Raw genomic sequence first — 24,075 nt, forward strand, 5'->3', positions numbered from 1 at the left:
TGACTGACCCCCAAAGATGACACTCCTCTCTGGTGGAGAGTGCCAGAACAGTCAGGGTCAGCAAGCCCAAGCACTGGGTCACGGCTGAGGCTCTCTAGAGCCAGGTTGCTCTGAGGTTCCAGCAGCTGCTTTTCCAGAGGCTGAAGATCCTGTGCCAAGGCTCCTCCATGGTCTAGGTTCCACCTAGTGGGCATCTAATGGGCCACTTGGTTAAGAACTTTCAATGCGTCCCCTTCGCCTGAAGGCCACTTTCCTTGTCTGGTCTTTCAGACTCAAGTCAAGTCCTGGCCACTTCTCTACTTCCTGTTGGTCCACCCAAACTCAGCCACCCCCAGATCTGTCAGCGGGACCTGCACTTTCAGGACCCACAAAGCCCGCAGGACAGCGCAGGGCAGAGAACAGCACTGGCCTTTGGACAGAACCGGAGTTCAGGTCCCAGCACCCCCACAGTAGGTGGCTAGGTGACAATTCCCTAAGTCTCCATTGCCCTGTGTAGGTCGGGACAGTACTGCTCCTGAGAGCCGAGCTGCGCTTGCACACAGCCTCCCTCAGTCCTGCAGCCAGGGGACGTTCTCCTGCGTGTCCCTGTTACTCCTGTGCCTCCAGTGTTCTGCCCGTTCCAACGCCCCACCTCGTTCCATTTGAATCAAACCTTGAGGAACAGAAGTACCCTCCTCTGTGTAAACTACGTCTGCACTGAGGACTCAGCGTGGGACAAGGCTCTTGTCTTCTGCTCCTCTGCCCTGACTCTCACCGACTCCCTGAGCTCCTGTGCTTGGCCTTCCATAAGGAGGCTCCCTCCCCGCCTCTCCTCCTTCACTGGGGCGTCATCTACTGAGCTTAAAAATATGGCCACGCTTTGGCTTTGAAATCTGACACTCATGTTCCTCTTCACCCCTCATCTGGCCACTGCTGGGGCGATTTCCAAATCTGCGTGGACAACCCAGCCAGCACCTCAGCTCCTGCCTGCTTGCCTCTCACGGTGCCTCCTCTGCATCTGGGTGTTGCTCTGTGCCCTGGACCTTACAAGTCCTAGGACTGCTCGTGTCACAAGTCTCTGTTGCCAAGCCCTGACCCCACTTTGGCTCCCCCTAGTCACATATTCTGCCATTTCTGATAAGACCATGCGTCCACATCCATGGGGCTCCAGCGCATTCGTGACCCCCCAGTCCATCTGCTGTCCCCTGCACTTGATTGTTGGTCTGCCTGAGGTCCCATGGTGAGTCCTTTCAAGGACACTGAAAGCAGTCCATAAAGCCACTGTCCCTCCTCACCCCCACCACTCTCAGGCAGCCCAGTGCCCACCCCCCAGCAGTTGAACTCAGATTTCCTGTTTCTCTGAGGCTTCCCTACAGTGGCCAAGAGCTGCTGGCAAAAGCCACCCCAGGGCCTCTTGCAGCTGTGACCCACAGCCACATTGTCTGGGAGTGCTTTGGAGGTCCTGGGCCACAAGGTCACACACCACATAGACGATAACCTCCCTCCTCAAGTCTCTGAGCTTCCCGGTTTCCCTTGCTCTCAGCTGAGAACTGTGCCCCTCACCTTGGAGGACAAGAGAAGTCACAAAGGGTGCCTCCTCTCCCTGCTGCCAAACACCTCTTCCCAACGTCCGCCGCTGTCCTGCCCATCTCCCCTCCAGCAGCAAGGAGTACGAGCCCAGGTCAATGCATCCACCTGCAAAGACTGGAAACCAGGCAAGCACAACCTGAATCTTCTGGGGAAGGTGGGTGTTATGTGGTCCACACACTATAATTTTTTTTACCTTTTAATAAGCCCATATTTAAAATTTTAGGATTTTTTTCTTTTGATTTTTCATTTTGATAAAACTTCAGACTTCAGGAGAAGTTGCAAGAATAGTAAAAATAATTACATATATATTTCATTCAGATTCCCTGAATGGAAATATTTTACCACGATTGCTTTATCCTTCTCCCCCTCTCTACCCCGCTAACTCCACACACTTTTCTGAACAGCTGAGTAAATTGCAGGTACAATGTCCCTTCATTCCTAAATACTTAAGTATGTTTCCTCTGAACAAGATCTTTCTCTGACATAGCTAAAACAAAATAATCAAAATCATGAAATTAACACAGACACGACACTATTATCTGACTTAATAGATCTAATTTATATTTTACCAATTGTCTCAGTATTCCCCAATATAGCAATTAATCAATTAATCAATGCATAGGCCTGGGCTGCATTCAGTTGCCATGCCGCTTAGCTCTTCTTTCATCTGGAACAGCTATTTTGTCTATCTTGGCATTGACATTTTGTATAGGTCAATTGTTTTGTAGAATGTCCCTCTCATTGGCTTTATCTGATATTCCCCCAGGAACAGAGTCAGAGTATGCCCCTCTGGGGATGGCACAGAAGGGACGGTGTGCCCTTCCCAGTGGGTGACATGAGGACGTGCATGATGTCGCTCTGTCCCATGCTGGTAGTGTTAGCTTTGACGGTTTGGTTAAGATTGTGTAGGCCACGTTTCTCCAGTGTGAAGTTGTTATTTTTTCCTTTGGAATCACTATGTCTATTACTAGGAGTTATTCTGCAGATGTGTACATATCTTGTCCTCCCAAGTCACCTAGCTTTAGGACCTGCTAGCGATTCTGGTATAAGTCAGTTTTGCTGGTTGCCAAGTGGGGATTTCCCAACCTTGGGTCCCTTCTGCACTGGCCTTCTACCGAGAAGCCCTCTCCTTCTCCTCCATTTGTTTGTTCATTTGATTGTTAAATCAGTTAGACTCTTATTGCAACTTCATCCAGTGAGTCAAATGTATTTACTTATTACACGTATTATTTATTTTCATGCTCAAACTGCCTGGTTGTGGCTGTGGGACACCTGCAGGCTGGCCTCTGTGTCCTTCGACAGGTGGCCATACTTCAAGTGCTTCTTCATTTTCGAGTATCATGAGATATTCCAAGTTTCCCTTCCACGTTCTCTTACCAGAACCAGCACCAACATTTTTCTAAGGAACCCTCTTATATGATGGTATTTAGAAATCAAAATTAGGATGCCAGTTTATATAATTGGTACTGGGGTATAATTATCTCTCAGCAGGCCAGGCTAAGATATAGATGTATTCATATCTGTATACACACCCACATCCATTATCTGTCCATCTAATCAGTCCATCTACCTGTCTACCTCTCTCTGCCATCTACCCATCCATCCGCCTTTCCTATCCTGTCTCTCCATGACTTCACACTGATACCTACAATTCCAGTCCCACACCGCAGGGCATGTCTCTCTTCTCTCTGTTCACATTTGTATTTCCCCTCTCCAACAACGGGAAACCTGCCTTCCAAGATCCACAAGATATTTACTTACTGCTCAATTCTAGGATACACAGAAAATAACTTCAGAACTGCTAACCTCTCTGGGAAAAGAAACCTACTTACTAGATTTAAATATTTGTTTACTGTAGAATATTTTGCACTCCATATTTTGCAACTGCAAGTGATACAGACATTAATGACCTTCCAAACATGGAAACCTGTGTTTCCAGTTTCTCTTGAGAGGTCAGGTCAGGTGTGCCTTTTCCTGGCCTTGAAGAGGGCACACCTGCTCCCCCAGGGCAGACCGTCTCTCTTTGCTCTTGTACACTGCGCCCCAACTTTCCCTAGATCCTGCCATCCCCCAAAGGACTGTCTGCCTGTTCCTAAATGGAAAGCTATGTCGGGGTCAATACCACTGCCCCTCCCAGACTCCAGCAACCCAGGCTGCTGAACCCAGAGTCTGCTTTTCCGTCTTCCCCTAACTTGTACTCCAACCTCTAACACTGAGTGCTGGGGGTTCTGTCTTTTCTGGGTTCCTCTCCTCTCTGAGGCTTCCTCTGGCTACTTTGCAAGCTCTTCCTCCTCCGTGGGCAGCCAGTTGCTGGGTGTCCCTGAGCTCAGCTCTCCCTGTAGTTCTCTGTGATTCCTGCACTGCTTCATTGATATCACGGTCTCTTCGAAGGTCCCTCTCTATCCTGTCTTCCCAGAGCTCTCGAGGTCGACATGTTGAGCTGAACTTGTCTGCTCCCCAAATCTGGCTCTTCTCCTGGACTCTCTAGCGGGGGCAACTCTCTCCCTCAGATTCAACCCAGTCCTGGATGAACCTCACCTTCTGATCACCTTCCACTGCACTGCAACGTCTCTCTTCATTCCTGTAATCTCTGTTGTGTTAAAAATGCCGTTTCAACTGCCTCCTAGTATGTGTGCTTGCCTGGGCAACAAAGAGCGCGAGATGCAAATAATCTCTGTGTGGATGAAAGCAAAGTTCTTACAGATGCCTACAGGGCTCTTACGATGTGCTCTTTTCCTCCCCTACCTTGCCAACTGCAGCTTTTCCCTTTGCTCCATGTTTCCTAGTCATCATGAGCCAGGCATTTCTTGGTGGCCTTGCTTTCCTCTGCCACAGGGCCTTGGCACATGCAATTTCCTGTGCCAAGACTGTTTTCTCCCTGTATCCCCTGACCCCAGCCAACCTCATTTTTAACCTAAGAAGTGCAGCATAATGTTCTCAGCAATGCCTTCCCTGGACTCAGCCTACATCAAACACTGCTGCCTCTGTTCACATTGACAGCACTGGGAACAGCCCCTTTGTGGTGCAGGTCACCTGGTAATTTTTACCTCTGGGATTTGAGTAGTGTCTGTTCTCCAGAAATGCTAGAGCTCTTTCTGCTCCCATGCATCCTTGCATCTAGCATAGCAACCAGCTCAGACTGATGCTCAAGAAGAGATCTGATGCACGGAGGCAGTGTGGCATGGTGATTATGGGCATGGACAATGGGGGATACTGGCCCTATCACTTCCTGGCTGTGTGATCCCAGCCAAGTTACTTGATCTCTCTGAGCCTTGGCCTCAACCTCCTCAGATGTAAAACAGAGTAAGTGTATCTGCCTCCTACACTTGCTATAAAGATTAAAGCCAGTTCATGAAACACTCTTAGAACACTCTCTGGTAAGTGGAAAGGGTGATGTAAATGTGTGTTAACTATGTGAAATGAATAGGTGCTAACTAGTCATTAAAGGAGTATTAATTAAATTGGCAAAATCTGATTTTAAAAAAGAAATACAAGTGGACTGTTGTTGAAACATAGGCCAATAGCCAAATTATATTGATCGGAAATAAACCATCTAAATAACATAAAACAGGATTTAAATTAAATTCTGCTTCCATTAGAAAGTTCGTGAATCCATGTTGGAAAACAACCACTTCCAGCTGGGAACACATCCAATGCCCTGAGAGGAACACAGGCTGGAATGCCCAGTGTGCTCAGCCAACACGGGGTGCGTCTGAAGCTGCCCACAGCTCACATGTTGGGCTGAATCGATTCTGACAAACATCAGTTCAAATAAGAAAAAAAGCCCCCAAGAACTTTTAAAAGCCACCGACATCCCCTCCACAGATTCCTCTGTCCAGCCTCTGAGAACCTCCTCTGTGAGAGCCCAGGGAGCCTGCGGTACAGGGCAGGGAGCCGCTAGGATGGGAGGACCACACTGAGCAGTTCAGAGAACACAGGTGCACACCCTGTCTTTTTCTGGAACATTCTTTCAAGTAAAGGAGCATGAAAACCAGTGGGTGCAGCGTGTTATCCATCTGGCTCCTACGACTTTGGTGATGGATGAGCAACAGTGAAAACCAGCAGGGAGGTGTGTCCTTATCTAATGCGCCTTTCCAGGACGAGGGGCTGGGTCATCACAGCACTGAAGACAGTAGGCTGTTTGATACCTTAAAGCACCTCTATAGGTTTTTTAAAAAATAAATACTTTTTAGTTGTCAGTGGATCTTTTGTTTAATTTTATTTATTTATATGTAGTGCTGAGTATTTTCTTTTTCTATCAGTTTTTAAGGGTCTGTTTCAGGAGAAAAAGGAAGAAAGGAAGGAAGGCCATTTGAAGTTCGACGGGCTGCTTGTAGCAGAGGGGTCAAAGTCAAAGGGAAAGAGTCGGCAGCACAGGAGGAAGGTCCTTCATTTCTACCTGAAGCCACTAAACAAATCACCTTAGCTTTGTTTAATTCCATTTATATCCACGTGATATAAAATTAAAACTGGGAGTTGTTTTAGTGACACACTGACAGCAGGGAGGGTCACCGGGGACCCCATTCTCCTTCCGTCTTCACTACAGTAGGAAGGCTCTGGCCAGCATGTGGCCCTGCAGAGGCCACGGCTGCTGTGGGAGGCTGTGGCCGGCGGGGTCCCCGAGCAGCAGGGGTCGATGCCGGACAGCCACAGCGCAGACAAGGGACACCCACCCCACACCCTCACCAGGGCCAGGAGGTCCCCTCGCTGCCGCCGGGGCTCTCCGTGCCCCAGCCCCATCTCCACCTGCCGGCTTCTCCCCATCCTGCTCCCCTTCCCAGAGTGACCTCGGAAGTGCTCCCTCAATCCCGCTTCTACCTTCTTCAGGGGCTGGTGTCACCTCCTCCAGGAGCTTCCCCAGCTGCCGGGGAGACGCCCCTCCTGGGTGCCCAGCGCCACCTTTGATGGCTACGCGGTCTCCCGCCCGGGCTGCGCGCTCCTTCTGGGCGGGGCTGCAGTTGGACCCGCCTTTCCAGCCCGGCGCCTGGCCTGGAGCGGATGCAGCAGGCACCTGTGGGCCGTGGCAAGGCAGCCCGACGGGTGACATTGAGAGGGACTCTGTCCTGAACCTGAGGAACGACCAAGCGTTTCCTATAGAAAGGGGCACTCAAAATACAGGCCAGGGGCCACTGGGGTCATACGCGACTAAGGTCTGTCCATTGATAGCCTAAGTGACAGGAATCATGCATTAGGGTTCTGTATGATTAATTATCTATGCATTCTGTGGTTCCACGACCTTTCATGATCAGGAGGACTCTGAAACCTCTCAGGGTCACCATGAAGCCTTTCCATGAGGCTAAAGGAGAGAACCTTCAGGCTCAACCTCGAGCACCTTAAGTCTCCAGGACAGAGCAGATGGAGCCGTCCATGGAGCAAGGGGCACCGGCCTGCCTCTGAGGAACCTCACAAGGAAGACGGCACACAGAGCCAGGGGACATTGGGACGAGCCACGCTGGGCAGGAAGAGCCACCGAATGGCCAGGATCAAGCTGCTCACTAACAGTGAGCACATACAGGTGGAGTCTTACACATCGTGAGGCAGGGGTGCAGAGCACGTCGCTTTCTGTTGACCCAGGAGAAGCCAGGCATGTCCCCAGCTGCAGGGGACTTGCACTCTTGTAAGATATACAGGGAGTGCTGCACCAAGGCACATACTTCTCCCCTGAGAACTAAAGACACACTTCATTTTAACATGATAGCAATACCATCATTGACCTTAGAAATTAAACAATAATTGTGTTTTATATGATAATTCTTTAACACTATCTAATATCCATTTGGGCTTAAATTTACCTCAATTTCTTAGGCATATCATTTCATAGTTGATTCGTTTGGATTTGGATTCAGATTATGACCATATGAAAAGTTAGGGTTTGGAAATGAGCTGTCCCACAGAGCTCCAGTATGCATGCAGCGATGTTCAGAGGTGAGGTGACTGGGTTCCGAGCTGTGCCCTAACTGGTCCCTGACGGTGTGGTAACTGAGGCAGGTGGGGTGGGCCTGGAGGAGGTGGTCCCTGGGTGTGTGCCCTGGAAGGGTGCATCTTCCCTGTGGCCCTGTCCCCTCCCTCTCTCTGCTTCCCAGAGGCCATCAGCTGACAGCTTTCCTCTGCCCTCCCTTCAGCCATGATGAGCTGCCTCACCTTGAACCCAGGGCAACAGACTTGACTGTCTGCAGACTGAGACCTCTGAAATCAAGAGCCCCAAATAAACTTTCCCTCCTTTAAGCCGTTCTCATCAGGCATTTTGGTCACAGTGACATGAAAGCTCACTACGTAATATTTTATTTACATGTCTCCAGTCTGTTTACAGTTTCCAATTCCTCCTTTTCTCTTGCTGTTTGTTAAAAAAAAATGAATTATTTGTCCTAAAGAATTGCCTTTTATGTATAACTAAGGCAACTTTGTAGAGTTATTGTTTATTTTGGAAGTTTGGTATTTTCATTGATGTATAGTTGACACATATTTAAAGTGTATTATTTGAAGATTTTGATGTGCGTGTCCACTCCTGAACATTGTGATCAAGATAGTGAACATATCCAGCACTCCCAAAGTTCCTCCCTCTGCTGCTCCCCTTCACCCCAACTCCGAATCTGTTTTCTATCATCTTCCAGAATTTCATATAAATGAAACACATATCTATATTTTCGTAGTCTGACTTATCTCACTCGGCATAATCATCTTGAGACTCAGCTTGAGGTTTGGGTTATTCCTTTTCATTACTGAGTACTATTCTGTTGTGCAGATAAACCACAATCTGCTTCTCTATTCACAGGCTGGTGTTTCTAGTTGGGGGTTATCATGGTTAAAGTTGCTCTGAACATTCATGCACAAGTTTTTGCATGAACCTGTTCATTCTTTAATTTCTCTTCGTTAAATATGGATGGGGGGAAATGGCTGAATCACTAAGCAGATGTACATGTAGCTTTTAAGAAGCTGCGGAGCTCTTTTCCACAACCACTGCGCCACTACAGTCCCTTGGCGGTGTGCGAAAGACACACTGCCCAAGGACGGGTCTTCAGCTGAGCTTGGCAAGCTCCGGCTGCAGGGGACAGTGGCACGGCACATGGCCTTGATCTTTATCTTCCTTATGCTGTGAGAATTTTTCATGTGCTTACTTGCCATCTCTATATATTCTTTGGTAAAGAGTCTATTCAAATATTTGCTATTTTGTTTGTTTTGTTTTATTTCTAAATTGAGAGGTCCACATATATTCTGATACCAGCCTCTTATCCGATCTTCCAGTCTATGGTTCAGTTTTTCATTCTCTTAACTGTCCTTCAATTTTGAGGAAGTCCAATTTACCATTTTTTTTTTTTTTTTTCCCATTATGGGTCATGCTTTTGGTGTAATATCTAAGAAACCTTTGTCTAACCTAAGGTCACAAAGATTCTTTCTCCTATAAATTTTATCATTTTAGATTTTACATTAAGGTCTACGACCCATTAAGAGTTGTGTGTGGTGTGAGCTCTGGATTGGATTCTTTTTTCTTGTGTGGAAATCCAGTTGTTCCTACATTATTGAAAAGATGGTCCTTCTCTACCGTGTTGCCCTTGTGCCTGTGTCAAAAATCAGCTGTCTATGTAAGCGGGAGTCACACTGATACTTTCCATTCTGGTCCTTTTATCTATTTAACTATCTTGACGCCTATGTAGTTTTATAATTAGTCTTGAAATCAGATAGTGTGAATTCTCCAATACTGTCCTTTTTCAAAGTTGTTTTAAACATCTTGGGTTCCTTCCATTTCTATGTCAATATTAGAATCAGTGTTATCTACCTCTACTAAAAATCCTGTTCATATTGGCCAAATTAAATTTTTATATTTTGTGCACGTACAAACGTGTAACAACAAATCCCATCATTTATTTACAACTATACTGCACTGATAAAAAATGTGAAGAAAAAAAGCCTTTTGAGATCATGTTGAATCTATGGGTGAATCTGGAGAGAAATGAAGCCTGATCATTGTTGAGTTTTCTGATCCATGGACAAAGTATACCTCTCCATTTGAATTAGGATGTCTTTAATTTCTTTCAGCATGTTATGGGGTTTTTACTGTATAATCTTGCAAACGTCTGTCAGGTTCCTCTAAGTATTTCTTTTTTATATTATTGCAAGTGGCATTTTATTTATATATTTATTTTTATTGTAAACAAATGGGGTACAACTTGTTTCTCTGTACAGGAAGTAGAGGCGTACCATTTGTGTAATCATACATTTTCATAGGGTAATAGTTTTTGATTCATTCTGTTATTTTTTTCCTCCCCCCACCAATCCCATCCCTCTTTTCCCTCTATATGTCCCTCCTTCCTCCATTCTTGCCTCCCTCCCTTCCCCCATTATGTATCATCATCTGCTTATCAGCAAGATCATTCGTCCTTTGGTTTTTTGAGATTGGCTTATTTCACTTAGCATGATATTCTCCAATTTCATCCATTTGCCTACAAATGCCATAATTTTATTATTCTTCATGGCTGACTAATATTCCATGGTATATATATATACCACAGTTTCTTTATCCATTCATCAATTGAAGGAAATCTAGGTTGGTTCTACAATCTGGCTATTGTGAATTGAGCAGCTATGAACACTGATGTGACTGTATCTCTGTAGTACGTTGATTTTAAGTCCTTTGGGTATAGGCCAAGGAGTGGGATAGCTGGGTCAAAAGGTGGTTCTATTCTAAGTTTTCTAAGGAATCTCCACACTGCTTTCCAGAGCGATTATCAAGAACACAAACAACAATAGGTATTGGCGGGGATGTGGGGAAAAGGTACACTCATACATTGCTGGTGGGGTTGCAAATTAGTGCAGCCACTCTGGAAAGCAGTGTGGAGATTCCTTTTTATTTCAGTTTATAATCCTTTGTTGTTAGTATACCGAAGAAATACAGCTGATTTTTATGTATTGATTGTGTGTCCTTCTCATACTTATTAAGTTCTAGTGTTTTTTTTTTTTTTTTTTTAGATTTCTTAAGATTTTCTCTGTAGATGATGATATCATCTGCAAGTAGTTTCATTCTTCCATTCCAGTCTGGATGCCTTCTATTTCTTTTTCTTGTCTTATTGTTTTGGCTAGGCCCTTAAAACAATCTTGAACAGCATAGTAGTAATAGACATTCTTATCTTGTTCCTGATATTATGAGGTAAAGTATTAGTCTTTCCCTTGTTGTAAGATGTTAGTTGTAGCTTTTTTGTGGATAGAGGAAGGTTGTTTTCTATTGCTATTTTGCTGAAAGTTTTTTTGAAGTTATGGGTTGATGTTGCATTTAACAACTGTCTTTCTTGTGTCTGTTGAGATAATCATAAGGTTTTTCTATTTTAGTTTGTTAATATATTGAATTACAATAATTAATTTCTGAGCATTGTACTAACATTGCACCTCTGAGATAATCCTACTTGCTGATGATATATTATCCTTTATATGCATTGCTTTGTTGATTTAGTTTTGAAATATATTGTTTAGGATTTTGGAATCTAAGTTCGTAGTTTATAATTACGAAATGACCTTCTTCTTATTTCTGGTCATATTTTTTCCTGAAATCTATTTTCCTTGTTATTACTATAGCTGCTCCAACTTTAACAGGAGAGGCTTCTATTCTTTTCTTTTAACCCATCTGTGCTTTTATATTTAAGGTGCTCTCCTTCTACCACTCCCTACATTTCCTTCTCTGGTGCAGGACTGGGGATTGAACCCAGAAAGTGTGCTTCTTATGCACACTCCCTCCTTACTTGTAGTTTCAGTTTCCACAGTTTACTCAAGGTCAAAAGTGGTCTGACAATATTAAATGGAAAATTCCAGAAATAAATAATCCCTACTTCTTAAATAACTTTTACTATAGTATAGTTATGATTTTTCCAGTTTGTTTTTGTTGTTGTTAATCTCTTACTATCCTAATTTATAAACTACACTTCATCACAGGTATGTGTGAATGGGGGAAAACACAGCACATATGCTGCTATCTGCAGTTTTAGGCATCCATTGGCAGTCGGAACGTATTCCCTGTGGACAGGGAGGGCTGCTGTATAGCTGAGTCTTGCTTATTTTATCGAATCTGACAATCTGCCACTTACTAAAAGTCATTAGACTATTTATATTTAAAGTGACTACTGATACAGTCAGGTTTAAGTCTCTTATTTGTCTTCTATCTGCTCCATCTGTGGCTTTCATTCCTTCTTTCTTCTTTTGAATGAATTGAGCATATTCAGGATCAAATATTTCCTTTGTATGCTTATTAGCTCTGTGTGCTTTGCTATTTTAAAGTTTAATGTGTACATCTTTAACTTATCACAGCCCACCTTGAAGTGGTATTATATCACTTTATGTATAGCACATTTCCATTTTACCCCTCCCAGCCTGTACACTACCATTGACATATATTCTACTTCTACATGTGTTATAAACCCCACAATATAATTTTTGCTTAAACTGTCAATTACATTTTAAAGAAATTTAATAAGAAAAAAATCTTTCATATACCATATAAAAACTCATGTGGTTACTACTTCCAATGTCCTGCATTCCCTTTGTAGATTAATAGTTCCAATTTGGTATTATTTTCCTTCAGCCTGAAGGTTTTTTTTTGTTGTTGTTTGTTTGTTTTGTTTTTTTGGTAATGCAGGTTTTCTGGTGGTTCTTCCATTTTTTATATTTGTAAAAATATCTTTTTCTGTTCTTGAAAGACATTTTTGCTGAATATAGGCTGGATATAGAATTTTAGATGGATAGTTTTTTCTTTCAGTTCTGTAATGAGGTTATTTTACTGAATTCTCTTCTGGTAAATTCAGTAGCAAGAAATCTGCTGTCATTCTTATGTTTGCTCTCTTGTGGATGCTTTTAAGATTCTGTCTTATTCCTGGTTTTGAGAAATTCAGTTATCACATGCTTTGCTGTTATCTTCTTCTTCATATTTTCTTGCTTGGGGTTTGTTGAGTTCCTGGGATCTGTGTGATGTTTATGTCAAATCTGGAAGAAACTTAAGTCATTATTTTTTCAAACATTTTTTCACACCTTCTCTTTTTCCCTTTTGGGATTCCAATGACAAGTGTATAAAGCTGCTTGAAGTTATCTCATGTATCACTGATATGCTTTCTTTCTGTATTAAAATTCCTTTTCTCTCCATGTTCCATTTTGGGTAGTTCCTTTTAGTGTACCTTCATGTCACATTCTGTTCTACAGTGTCTAATTTGTTTTTGTTCCTATCTAGTGTATTTTTCTTCTCACAGATTATAGTCTTCACCTATAGAAGTTTGATCAGAGTCCTTTTTATGTATTTCACGTCTTAACTTCATTTGTGAACATTTGGCACATAAGTGTTTTGATCTCTTTGCTGATTCTAACATCTGAGTCCACCCTTGTCAGTGCTGGTTTGGATGCCATTGACTGATTTTTCTTCTCATTATGTGTGGATACAAATTTTAAACTTCTTGTCACAGAACACCAAATTGTCCTTCAAAAGTGTCTCCTCCTTTACTCTGTCACTAGCAGCATGAGAGTGGCTGTTGTCCTCCCTGTCCTGCTAGCACGGATCCTGTCAGTCTTTAATGTGTGCCAGTCTCACAGGCTAAAACTACTGACAGACACAGCTGATGTTTACAGGCACCAACTACCAGCCCAGGGATGGACAGAGGCAATTCTATGGTGCCCAGACAACCAGGGTAGCTGCCCTCATGGTGCCTATAACCTGTGGTGTTGACCATATTTTTATTTGTGTTTTCATTGATTACTAGTGACTTAGGGCATCTGTTCTCAAACTTATGGGTATAAATATTTATTCTTTGGTACACTACCCACTAATGTCCACTGGCCAGTTTCAACTGTATTGTTTGAATTTTTAAAAACTCCCTTATATGAGTGTTTTAGTCAGCTTTTTCACTGCTGTGACTAAAAAAATCTGACCATAACAATTTTAAAGGAGGAAAAGTTTATTTGGGGCTCACAGATTCAGAGGTCTCAGTCCATGGAAGACTGGCTCCATTCCTCAGGGCTCCAAGTGAGGCTGATCATCATGGCGGAGAGTGTAGCAGAGGGAAGCAGCTCACATGGTGATCAGGAAGCAGAGAGAGACTCCACTTGCCAGATAAAATTATACCCCAAAGCCACGCCCCAATTCCCACCTCCTCCAGCCACGCCCACCACTTCAGTCACCACTCAGTTGATCACTGTCAGGGGATTAAGTCACTGATGGGGTTAAGACTCTTTCAACCCAATCATTTCTCCTCTGAACCTTATTGCACTGTTTCACATGTGAGTTTTTGGGGGACACCTCACATCCAAACCATAACAATGAGCTATGTGTCTTCACCAAGAATAGAGATGCACTTTCACTTTTTCAATAATAAAAATATGCTTTTGTAAACAAAGGTATTTTCTTTACAATAAACACTTGTACATGATTTCTTTGAAGAAATGACTTACATGGTTACTCAAATACTTTTTTATATATTAAAGGTAAACAGGAATTGATTCTGGTATGAAAACAATGCCCTTAAATGTGAAAGTATTTGAACGAAGCAATAATAAAAACATATTTATATGCACAAACATACATAAATCCATAATATGTAAATATTTTCACATACATCTGATATCAAATGTATAAATGACACAATCTTTAGAAAGAATCATACAGACTCTAAATGCCGTTTTATTCCCTTAATAATGAAATGGAAAGTCAAGGAGATGAAACGTTCCCAGATTATATATTTCCAGCTGATTAAATATTTCCTGCAATGTCATGCCATCTGTATTGAAAATACCCTACAGACAGGATTGTTAATTTGCAATAGTCTAAGATCTATTCTTCAAAAGGAGAAAATGTCAGCATCTCCATTAGGGAGCTCCTGCCTTCCCACAGACGAGTGGCAGGAGCTTTCAGAGGCACATGCTGCCTATTCACCTGGCTGTGGAGGTGCATGTTGGGAGCACAGGGAAGAAGCCCCTGACTGAGGCTCAGGTCCCCTAAAGGGCCTGGTCTCTTTTAGCGTCAAGGAGAATGTGAGGCAGGTGGGGCAGAGAGTGACCCTGAGACATGCCCAACGCTGCAGCCAGGGTGTGACTTGCACAGGTGTTAGTGGCTGAGGGGCGTCAGCCCTCTGTGCGTGATGCAGGAAAGCACAGTTACCTGGTGAGTGAATCAGCTGAGCACTTCCACTGAGGGGGGCAACGACAGTGGCCAGCACAGCCCCTGGAGGTTTAACCCACCCACCAGTTCTGTGGGACTCGGGCCCCTCACCAACCTGTTTGGTGTAGGTGGTCTCTGGCAACCTCAAACAAGCGCAGGTGCATGTTGGTGATGGGGTTGAAGGAGCCGCAGGCCAGGAGCACCACGGGGATTCGGCTCTTCATCTTGTCAGGCGCATCGGCTCCCACTGCAGTGGCCACTCTGCCTTTATGGGGACAAGAACTCACATCAGGGAGCTGGCACCAAGACAGAGGTCCAGGCCAGTGTCTCTCACCCTCACTTGCAGGAGGACTGAGGAGGCAATAGATTCAGGAGCATTTAGGGAAGGCTCACATGGGCCAGGAGCCAGGCCAAGGTCGAGGTACACACCTTCTGATGAATCCTTTCAATAGCTCTGAGTGGTTACTCATGTGGCTCAGGGACCTTAGAAGCTGCTGGGCCAGGACTGGAACCCAGGCACCCTGACCTGAGAGCCCATACTCTGCCCTTCACCCCTAAGCCCTCCCCGGGCTCTCACGGGCCACCCTGAAGTCAAAAGGAAGTCTATGAGATTCCTGTAATGTCAACTCTGGTAGTCCAAAAGGAACTCAGGAGGGTCCGCAGTACACAAGCACTTTAGAGAAACTTATTTTGAAATAATTTCACACAAAAAAATTGCAAAAAATTTGTACAAAGAATTACTGTATACTCTTTACCCACATTCCCCAATGTTAACATTTCACAACACTTGCTTGATCATTCACTCGTACGCGTATATATACACACTTACACACCCACATAACCTGTAAATACCTAGAAGTAACTTTTCCCCTGAAATTGTTGAGTGTACGTTGTAGACATGATACCCATTGACCTGCAAAGTCTTCAGCATGTGTTTTCTAAGAACAAAGACATTTTCCTACATAACTGCAGAACAATGATTACAATCAGGAAATTAACACTGCAACAGGACTATTATCTAATCTACAGACCTCCTGATTTCATCTACTGTCTTTTATCTGGGACTTGAGCTCTGAGAGGGCCCAGCTCCCCTTGTCCCCACTCTTAGCACCAGGGTGAGGTTAGGGGAAAGAAGGAAGCAGCCTGGCCCCAGGGCAGCTGCAGACAGGACCCTCCTGTGGCGCCCTGTGTGCTGGGCGGTAGTGAAGAGCCCCAGGGGAGGTAGGCCTCACCCTGACTCCTGCCTCTGCCTCAGGGGCAGCAAGACCTGCGCAGAGCACAGCCCCTCTCTGAAACTCAGTTTCTTCATCTGTGAGATGGGGATAATCACTCTGACCATGGCAAGGGCGGGGCAAGGAGAAGAGAGACGGTGGTGGCTCCTGATGCTTCTCGCCTCCTGGTTCACTGGCAGCCGCCTCCCCTGCACGGTGGGCAGGCCTAGTGACTTGCTTCTAATGAACAAATGCGTGGGGAAGTCCTGCCTGAGGTAGGGTGACAAGGCTGGGCTTCCCTCTTGCTCGCCTCTCTAGCGCACTCTGAGGGAGCCAGCTGCAAGGTGCCAACTGCCCCTGAAGAGACCCATGGGGCCAGGAGCCCAAGGAGATCCCTGGTGGCCGAAGCCAGGAGGACGCAAAATGGCCAGCAGCTGTGTGGAAGTCCATCTTTGATGGCCAGGTTTTCAGGTGAGACTGCAGCCCTGTGGACACCTGGCTGCAGGCTGGTAAGACTCTGAGCCAGCAGCCTGGAGACCCACAGAGACAAGCAAAGCAACAGGCAAAAATAAACAAATAAACAAGTGGAAGGAAGACCAGTGGAGTAGCGGAAGATGAGGGGGAGGATGGCGGCGTGGGGGGCACCTGGACTGAAATGAAGTAAATCAACTTCCAGGCATGCATAAATATGTCAAAGTGAACCCTGCAATTATGTATAATTACACTACTCTAATAAAAAAGCTGAGATAATAAATCAAAATAATAAACAAATAAGCGTGCTGTTCCAAGCTGCCTGTTTTGGGGTGATCTGTCATGCAGCTGCAGATGATGCAGTGGCCAGCAGATGGGATGCATTCCCTCCTCTTATCCCTCCAGCCACAGGGGCTTCGGCTGTAAGTGTGAGTTCTGGGGGAACCTGGAGAATTCTCAGGTGCTGGGAACTGGGGCCCTCTTGACCTAAGGAATTGTTTTTTATTTTAGACTAACTAGTGCATTATGGTTATATATAACACTGGTATTCGCTTCGACATATTAATAAACTGGTTCCATTTTAATCCCTAGTCCTTCCTCTCTCCCTCCCTCGGTCCCCTTCCTCTTCTCCACTGGTCATCTTTTTATTCATTATTTTTTGGTATAATTATGGTCACATGGAGAATTGGAATGCACTGTGATACACTCACATAGGCACGCAGCAGAACTGGGTCAGCTTCCTTCCGGTTCTTCCCCTTGTCCAGCCCTCCACCCTTCCCCTGGGCCCCCTGCTCATGTCTATCATCTCTCTTCTGCTTTTGCAAGGTCCTCTAATATTTACAGGCAGGTTTCAATTTGGCCACGTGGTCAAATTTTCCAGGCTCGTACCCACCGCTGCTTACCTGCTGCTTTACTGACTAGCAACGAAGGACTACCTGTCGGTGGTTTCTTTGCGAGCATCTCATGGCCTCCCTACCAGAACACCCCAGCACACCCCCATCTCTTGACTCAGCAGATCACGTTATTTACAACTACAGTCACTGGGTATGGACTCAGTAGACAAGCACTTTAGAGAAACTTATTTTGAAATAATTTCACACAAAAAAAATTGCAAAAAATTTGTACAAAGAATTACTGTATACTCTTTACCCACATTCCCCAATGTTAACATTTCACAACACTTGCTTGATCATTCACTCGTACGCATATATATACACACTTACACACCCACATAACCTGTAAATACCTAGAAGTAACTTTTCCCCTGAAATTGTTGAGTGTACGTTGTAGACATGATACCCATTGACCTGCAAAGTCTTCAGCATGTGTTTTCTAAGAACAAAGACATTTTCCTACATAACTGCAGAACAATGATTACAATCAGGAAATTAACACTGCAACAGGACTATTATCTAATCTACAGACCTCCTGATTTCATCTACTGTCTTTTATCTGGGACTTGAGCTCCTCATGGTCACAAGAAGACTGCGGTAGCGACAGCCGCCATGCCCTCCATCAAGGCCACAGGAGCACGGAGTTTCAGCCAGCTTTTCTGCTGCTGTGGCCAAAAGACCTGGTGAGAACAATTTTAGAGGAAAAGCTTATTTGGGGCTCACAGTTTCAGGGGTCTCAGTCCATAGATGGCTGATTCCACAGCTTGGGAACCAAGTTGAGGCTGAACATCATGGCGGAAGACTGTGGTGGAGAACAGCCGCTCAGGACATGGCACCAGGAAGCAGAAAGTGTTTCTCACCAAGGACAAAAGATCAACCCCAAGGACATGTCCCCAGTGACCCAACCCCTCCAGCCTCACCCTCTCTGCTTACAGCTATCACCCAGTTAATCCCTAACAGGGATCAATCATCTCAGCTCTAAAAAACTTTCTTGCATTGTCTCATACGTGAGCTTTTGGGGGACGCCTGATATCAAAGCCATAACAAAGGAGTCATACTAGACTGGCTGTTCCTCTTAATCAGAACACAAGTGCTCTAGGTTCTTCTCATTGGCTAGAATTCTGTCACACGGCTGCTCGAGCTACAAGGGGCCTGGACAGGCACGTATCCAGCCTCACAGACTCTCAGTAGGAAGCAGCAGGGACAGTGGGTTGGGAATTGGGTTCGCTGGTCTACAGTGGCCGCCACAGGGCCAAGGATGTGACTGTGCTCAGAGCGCAGAGGCTGCTGAGACGGCTCGGGTCCGCTCACCTCTGCTTACCTTTAGTAAATCACATGCCACGATCTAGAAACTTGCCCACGCGCTTCCTATCCACCTGAGAGCAAGCCCCGAGGGGGCAGGAGGCTGTTTCCCTTGTCTCTGGATCTCAGCTCTGAGCAGAGCCTGGCCAGAGTAGGGCTCAGTGGTGTTGGAAAGAGGACACTGGCCAGCTAGCTGCATGAGGGACCGGTATCCTGGTAGTGGGGAAGCCCTGAGTACTTCCCAGTGCACAGAGAGCTTGTCCTGGATATACTCTGAGCTACGCTGTGAAGGTGAACAGCTCTCAGCCACAGGGTAGTGCTGTCTCCCCAAGCTTCCTCTGAGGCTCAGGAACACCCGCTACTGCGTGCCAAGACATGGGTCTACAAGCTGCTGCCAGCTTCTTCCTGGGAGGCAGAGTGGTTTAATGAGATATTATTTGCAAAGTGCACTGAGTTATTCACAGGAGCAAGAGCAGCCTCGTGGAGATGGGTATATTTAAGGAAGATGGCTGTTTCTCACAACTATTTTGAAGCCTTTCAAAATTCTACTTCATTTTCACAAAATACAAAATTTTGGAGCCATTAAAACATGTAAGTGCAGCATCTCAGTAGCCTAGGGTTTTGATTCATTTTCTAGAAACTGCAAATTAGAACATTTATTTAAACGGCGGCATCAGTGGCAAGGGGTGTGCTGTTGAGAAGAACGATGACCTTTACCAAGTGCCTCTCTTGCTTTGTTTTCCTCGCTGGGCTATCCTGAGCCACACTGCTTGACAGTGACTGTGACCTGTCCAAGCCACGCCTCAGGCTGGAGGACAAGGCTCAGGGACAAGACCAGGGCACCCGCAGCATGATCTCCAACTCAGCACCCTCTCCACAAGCCCTGCAGAAATGCGCTAAGGGGTGGAATGGGCTCCCTCGGGGTCCATCTGGGAACAAACCAGGCTCTGAATTAAGTGCAGATCCACCAGGCACGTGTGATAAAAGGGCCCACCTGCCCTTGCCACCTAATAATGTCTCAGGAGAAGAGTAAGCCGGGCAGACTTTCTGCTGCTGGAAAGGCTGTTCGTCAACAGGGTTTAATGGAGGCCCGCGGAGTGGGTAATAAACGCTGCTGAGGATTTAACAAGTGGAGGAGGTGGCGAGCAGCCTTTCTGGACTCTGCCATTAAACCGGAGCCAAGGCAGGTCCCACCTCTGGCCTCCCACCCTTCAGCTGCCCGCCCAACAGCATTTCATCCACTCCTCAAAGACAGCCTGCTGCTTCTGCAAATGACACCACTTCAAAAGGCGTCTGCCTTTGCAAACATGGCTATGACCTGAAATGCCCTCCCACCGCTGGTGATGCACGTTCACGCTTTTCTCCTTGGACTATCTACCCTGTGCCCTTCCCCATGCTGACAGGCTGGGACGCCCTGGCCACTTTCTTCTCTCACAGAACCGTGGCTCCCTTTTCCCAGAAGGCAGGTCCTGGAGGTGGCTCCTTCCTCTCTTGGTGCCCTCAGGTCCCCACACTGGCGCACCTGGGCGCTCGGGACGCGGGTGGGTAAGGAACCAAGCGCTCCTGTCAGACGGCTGTCCTCTCTTCAGTTCTGTTCCAGTCTAGGCCTGGGCCTTCAGAGCAGACTGGCCTTTCTGACTCCTTGGGGCACTTTAGACCCCTCCGGTGACGGCACGGCGCCCCCTCGGGTGGAGTGGAGGACACACTGCTCTGCTGCGCCTCTTCAAGGACCCCTCCGCACACTGGCCCAGCTGGCTCCCGCCCTGGGGGACTGAAGGTTGGTGGCTGCTACTTTGCCAGCAGTCTGGACAGCCCCTACCAGACCCCCTTCCAGACACTGCCAGCCCCTCTGAAGAGATGTCCCTGAGGGTTTCCTGACACCATCCAGAGTCTGCACTGCAGCCAGGCCCCTGGACAGGCCCATGGGACAAGCACTCAAGTGTGTGCCGGGGCCAGTCCCTCTGTTCTGGGCATGGGGTACAACGGGAGGCAGAGCAGACGCGGCCCCTTCCTTGAGGAACCTCCAGTCACCTACAGGAGCGATGACCCATCACCGTATAATCACGGGTGGGGCAGGCACGGGGCTCAGAGCTAACGCGTCACCTGGAGAGGCAGGATACTGGCGCCCACGTGTCCGCACCTCGTCCTCAGAACCTGTGACTGTTATGCTCCATGGTACAAGGGACTTTGCAGGTGTGACTAAATGAATGTGGAGGGTATCTTGAATTCTCTGGTTTTGTCACCAGCGTCCTTGCAGGAGGGAGGCAGGAGGGTGAGACAGAGAAGACGCGTGGACGGAGCAGGGTCGGAGGAAGGAAGGTGCTGGGAAGGGCCACCCGTGAAGCAGCACAAGTGGCCTCCAGAGGTGGGCACGGCAAGGAGGCAGCGTGTCCTCCAGAAGGGGGGCCACCCGCCCACCTTCGCAGCACATTTCTGGCCTCCGTGTGCTGCTCTCGGGCACGAAGCGCGTGATGACTTGTCACAGCAGCGGAGGAAATTCACACTCTGCCTCTCTAGGGCGGGCTCCCAGAGCGACCTCGGAGCCAGGCTGCGGGGAGGGGAGCCCCCTGGGGAGGAGGACAGTGCTGCGGAGGTGTCCACACCACCACCACAGGCGGGCAGGGGAGGCAGGAGCCAAGGCCGCGTTGGCGTCCTCAGGAGGTCCCCTCCGCCCTGTGGAGATCGGGTGGGACCCAGCTTCGCCAGGACGGCCTTTCTGCTGCTCCCACCTCTCCTGGCTTGCCAGGTAGCGTGGCGTGGCCGATGCTCCACATGTACTGAATTCCAGCTCGGCTGCACCCCGGCCCTTTTGTCGCAGGCTGTCGCAGACACAGAGAAGGAGGCAGGCCGGGAAAGCTAACTGCAGACTTAACGTGCTAATGCTGCTGGCTCGGGAGGCAGTCAATTTACCTTTCCCTACGGTGAGCACCTGATGCCCGACCCAGAAGGGCCGCTGCCAACACCCTGTTGATTATGGACATAAAGCCGGTGGCTTGGGGTGGCACGGAAACGGATTCCCGAGCAGCCTTCATTACCCAGACCTCTCGGACCAGACTCCTCATCTTCGAGAAAACAAGAGACACGGTGTGTATGGGGGGTTGACGAACACACTTTTCAGGACCCAGGGTGACCCTTTCCACCTGGGTGAGCATGCCAGCTTCTGGGCAATCAACCTTCACGAGAGCGCTGGTACTTTTTCTTTTCAACTGGGTGAGATCGGCCCGTGGTTGCTATGGGCACGCAGGGCTGCTAAGAACAAAAGCCACACAGCCTCCGTGTCGGTGCGCAGACCCTCCGCCAGCCAGCCCTGGGAGGAAACAAACATGCCAATTATGCTCTCGTCCTAATTACGAGGCTCCCAGGGAAGCGGGCGGCCGGCTCTTCAGTGCTGAGAACTTTCAAAAGACTTGAAGGAGCCCAAGGAACGGAAGGAGGTCCCGCACAACCCCACACTCGTAGGTTTGGGACTGATTTCGGTCGTGGCAGTAAGTGGAGCTCAGCAACTGCCACGGGGCTTGCCGAGTGACGAGCCTGGCACTTGCTAGAAACCTGACACGCGTTGAGCCTCCGTCTTTCAACAGCCTGGGAAGGATGGGTGTTTACTTGCAAGAGCCTCATCAACTTCCCCAGCCCCCGAGAGCCACAGGGAAGATGCAGATAATGACGCTGGCCCCTCTCACACAGGACTGGGTCCACAGGGGCTTCTCCAGAAATGTTCGTTCCTTTCTCCTTCATTATGTTTAAAACAGAATTCACCATTCCTTATGCCTGCTTCTACGTGCTTGCTGTCTTGTTTAAAAAAGACCCCACCAATGTTTTTCTAGTCACCATGATTAAAACTCGGCAGCCCCCGGGCACATGCTCCTGCGGATAGGTAGGTCACTCAGACCACGTTGCCTGGGAAGAGGGCTCAGGTCCTCCTCTGCTGCAGCTGGTCCAGCTCCAGCCATGTCAATCATCAGCTCCAAGCATCAGCTGTCTGGGAGTGAGAGTTGATACTGAGAAACAGGGACAGGCCATCTGAAGCCATTCTGACAGAAATCACGTCTTCTGAGAATAAAGAGTCAGCATGCCCCAAATCATGGCTGACTGGCCGGCTGGGAACAAGGAAGACAGAAGAGAGGGCAGAAGGTGAGAGGGCCCGGGGTCGGCGGTGGGAGGGAAGGTAGCAGATAATTAAGAACACAACCTGCCTGCTACCGTGCTGGTGCCTTGGAGGTCCAGGGACAAATAAAACCTGCTCCTGCTCACAAGAAGTTTGTTAGCTCACAGGAAGAACAAGCACCCAGGACCTCAGGCATGGCGGCCTGCTGGTACCTCCCAATATGGATTCTTCCTTCCGTTTTAGCCACAGCATCTGTCTTTTAGCTGGGCATATTGCTACATTTCTCCGCCTCCTTAGCAGCAGGGTGAGACTTAGCAGCCCATGAGACTATGGTCTGGTCAGGAACGGGGAGCTGAAATCTTAGGTGACAATTCCCAGAGCTCTCTTTGAAATGGAAGCCATGCCTTTCTCCTGATCTCTATTCCTGCTGCCTAGAACGCAAGGCTGGAATATGGCAGCTATGTTGTTTGCCGAGAACAAGGGCAAAGTCAAGTTTGACAGAGAATAAAGTGAGAGAAAACCAGGAGCCTGCGGACCCTGAAGCTGCCATACAGCACTGGACCTCAACTCCAGGTGGCTCTTACCTGGGGGAGAAATACTCTTCAAAGCCATCACTGTTTTCTATTTTTTCCTATATGCAGCTGATCCTAATTCTAATAGTTATACTGATCTAATGAACGCTTATTGAAGCAGTTTATAAAGAAATGAAAAAGTCCGTAAAGCTTGGGAAGTTTCTATTGCCCAAGTGAGATCTATTTCATAACTCAAAGGCAGATTGTTTGAAAGAGAAAAATACACCTAAGGAAAAAAAAATCACCATAACTTAATTTTTTATATGAATTTTTCATGGAGGAAAATTCCTTACTCAGGAATCTGGAAAGCTGAAATAAGCAGCAGTGAACCTGCTTTTCTGGAGATCACAAAAGCCAGACACTGTCCCACCTACTTCCCCCCAAACAGATCTATTATGGTGTGCTGCTGCACCCTGCTTCCAGGGGGCATTTGCCATATGGCTTGGCAGTTAAATGGTTTTCCGATACTTGACAAAAATGAAGCACAATCATTTTGCAAGGAACTTGTGTTCCTAGATGGGTCTTTTCCAAATAACAGCTGTGCCTCAAAATTGAGTTACTCAATTTGCAATTTGTGGACACAATACTCAAACATTTACAAGTGAGCAAAACCTCAAGTCACTTGGGCAATTTCCAAGCTTCAGAGTTTATGAAGTTTTTAGCAATGTTATGAATGTGCAGCTGTCGACAAGCTCAAGCCAGCATCTCTGAACAACCAGACCCTGCAGGGATGTCCTACTAAGCAGCAGGCTATGTGGCATTGACGGCAAGTCCATGGCAAAGAACAAAAGATAGAGAGAGAGAAAGTCTCACCCCAAAGTCCACAGATGAA

The 24,075-nt window shown here is 46.9% G+C and overlaps 1 protein-coding gene across 5 annotated transcripts in view; it reads right to left on the minus strand.

The window, feature by feature from the left end:
- The window catches only part of NMNAT3 (nicotinamide nucleotide adenylyltransferase 3), a 112,032-nt gene that overhangs the window by 46,714 nt on the left and 41,243 nt on the right, over positions 1–24,075 (minus strand). For 3 of the 5 annotated variants that reach the window (XM_079100487.1, XM_079100486.1, XM_079100488.1), the window contains one exon: positions 14,805–14,954. The exons of 1 other annotated variant lie outside the window; for it this stretch is intronic. In XM_079100487.1, the coding sequence (XP_078956613.1) occupies positions 14,805–14,913 (109 nt within the window). In that variant the 5' untranslated portion in view covers positions 14,914–14,954. The remainder of the gene's footprint in view (positions 1–14,804; positions 14,955–24,075) is intronic. One more of the 5 variants, XM_079100489.1, reaches the window with a different exon arrangement.

Source organism: Sciurus vulgaris, assembly GCF_902686455.1.
Source record: "Sciurus vulgaris genome assembly, chromosome: 10".
NCBI classification, from domain to species: domain Eukaryota; kingdom Metazoa; phylum Chordata; class Mammalia; order Rodentia; family Sciuridae; genus Sciurus; species Sciurus vulgaris.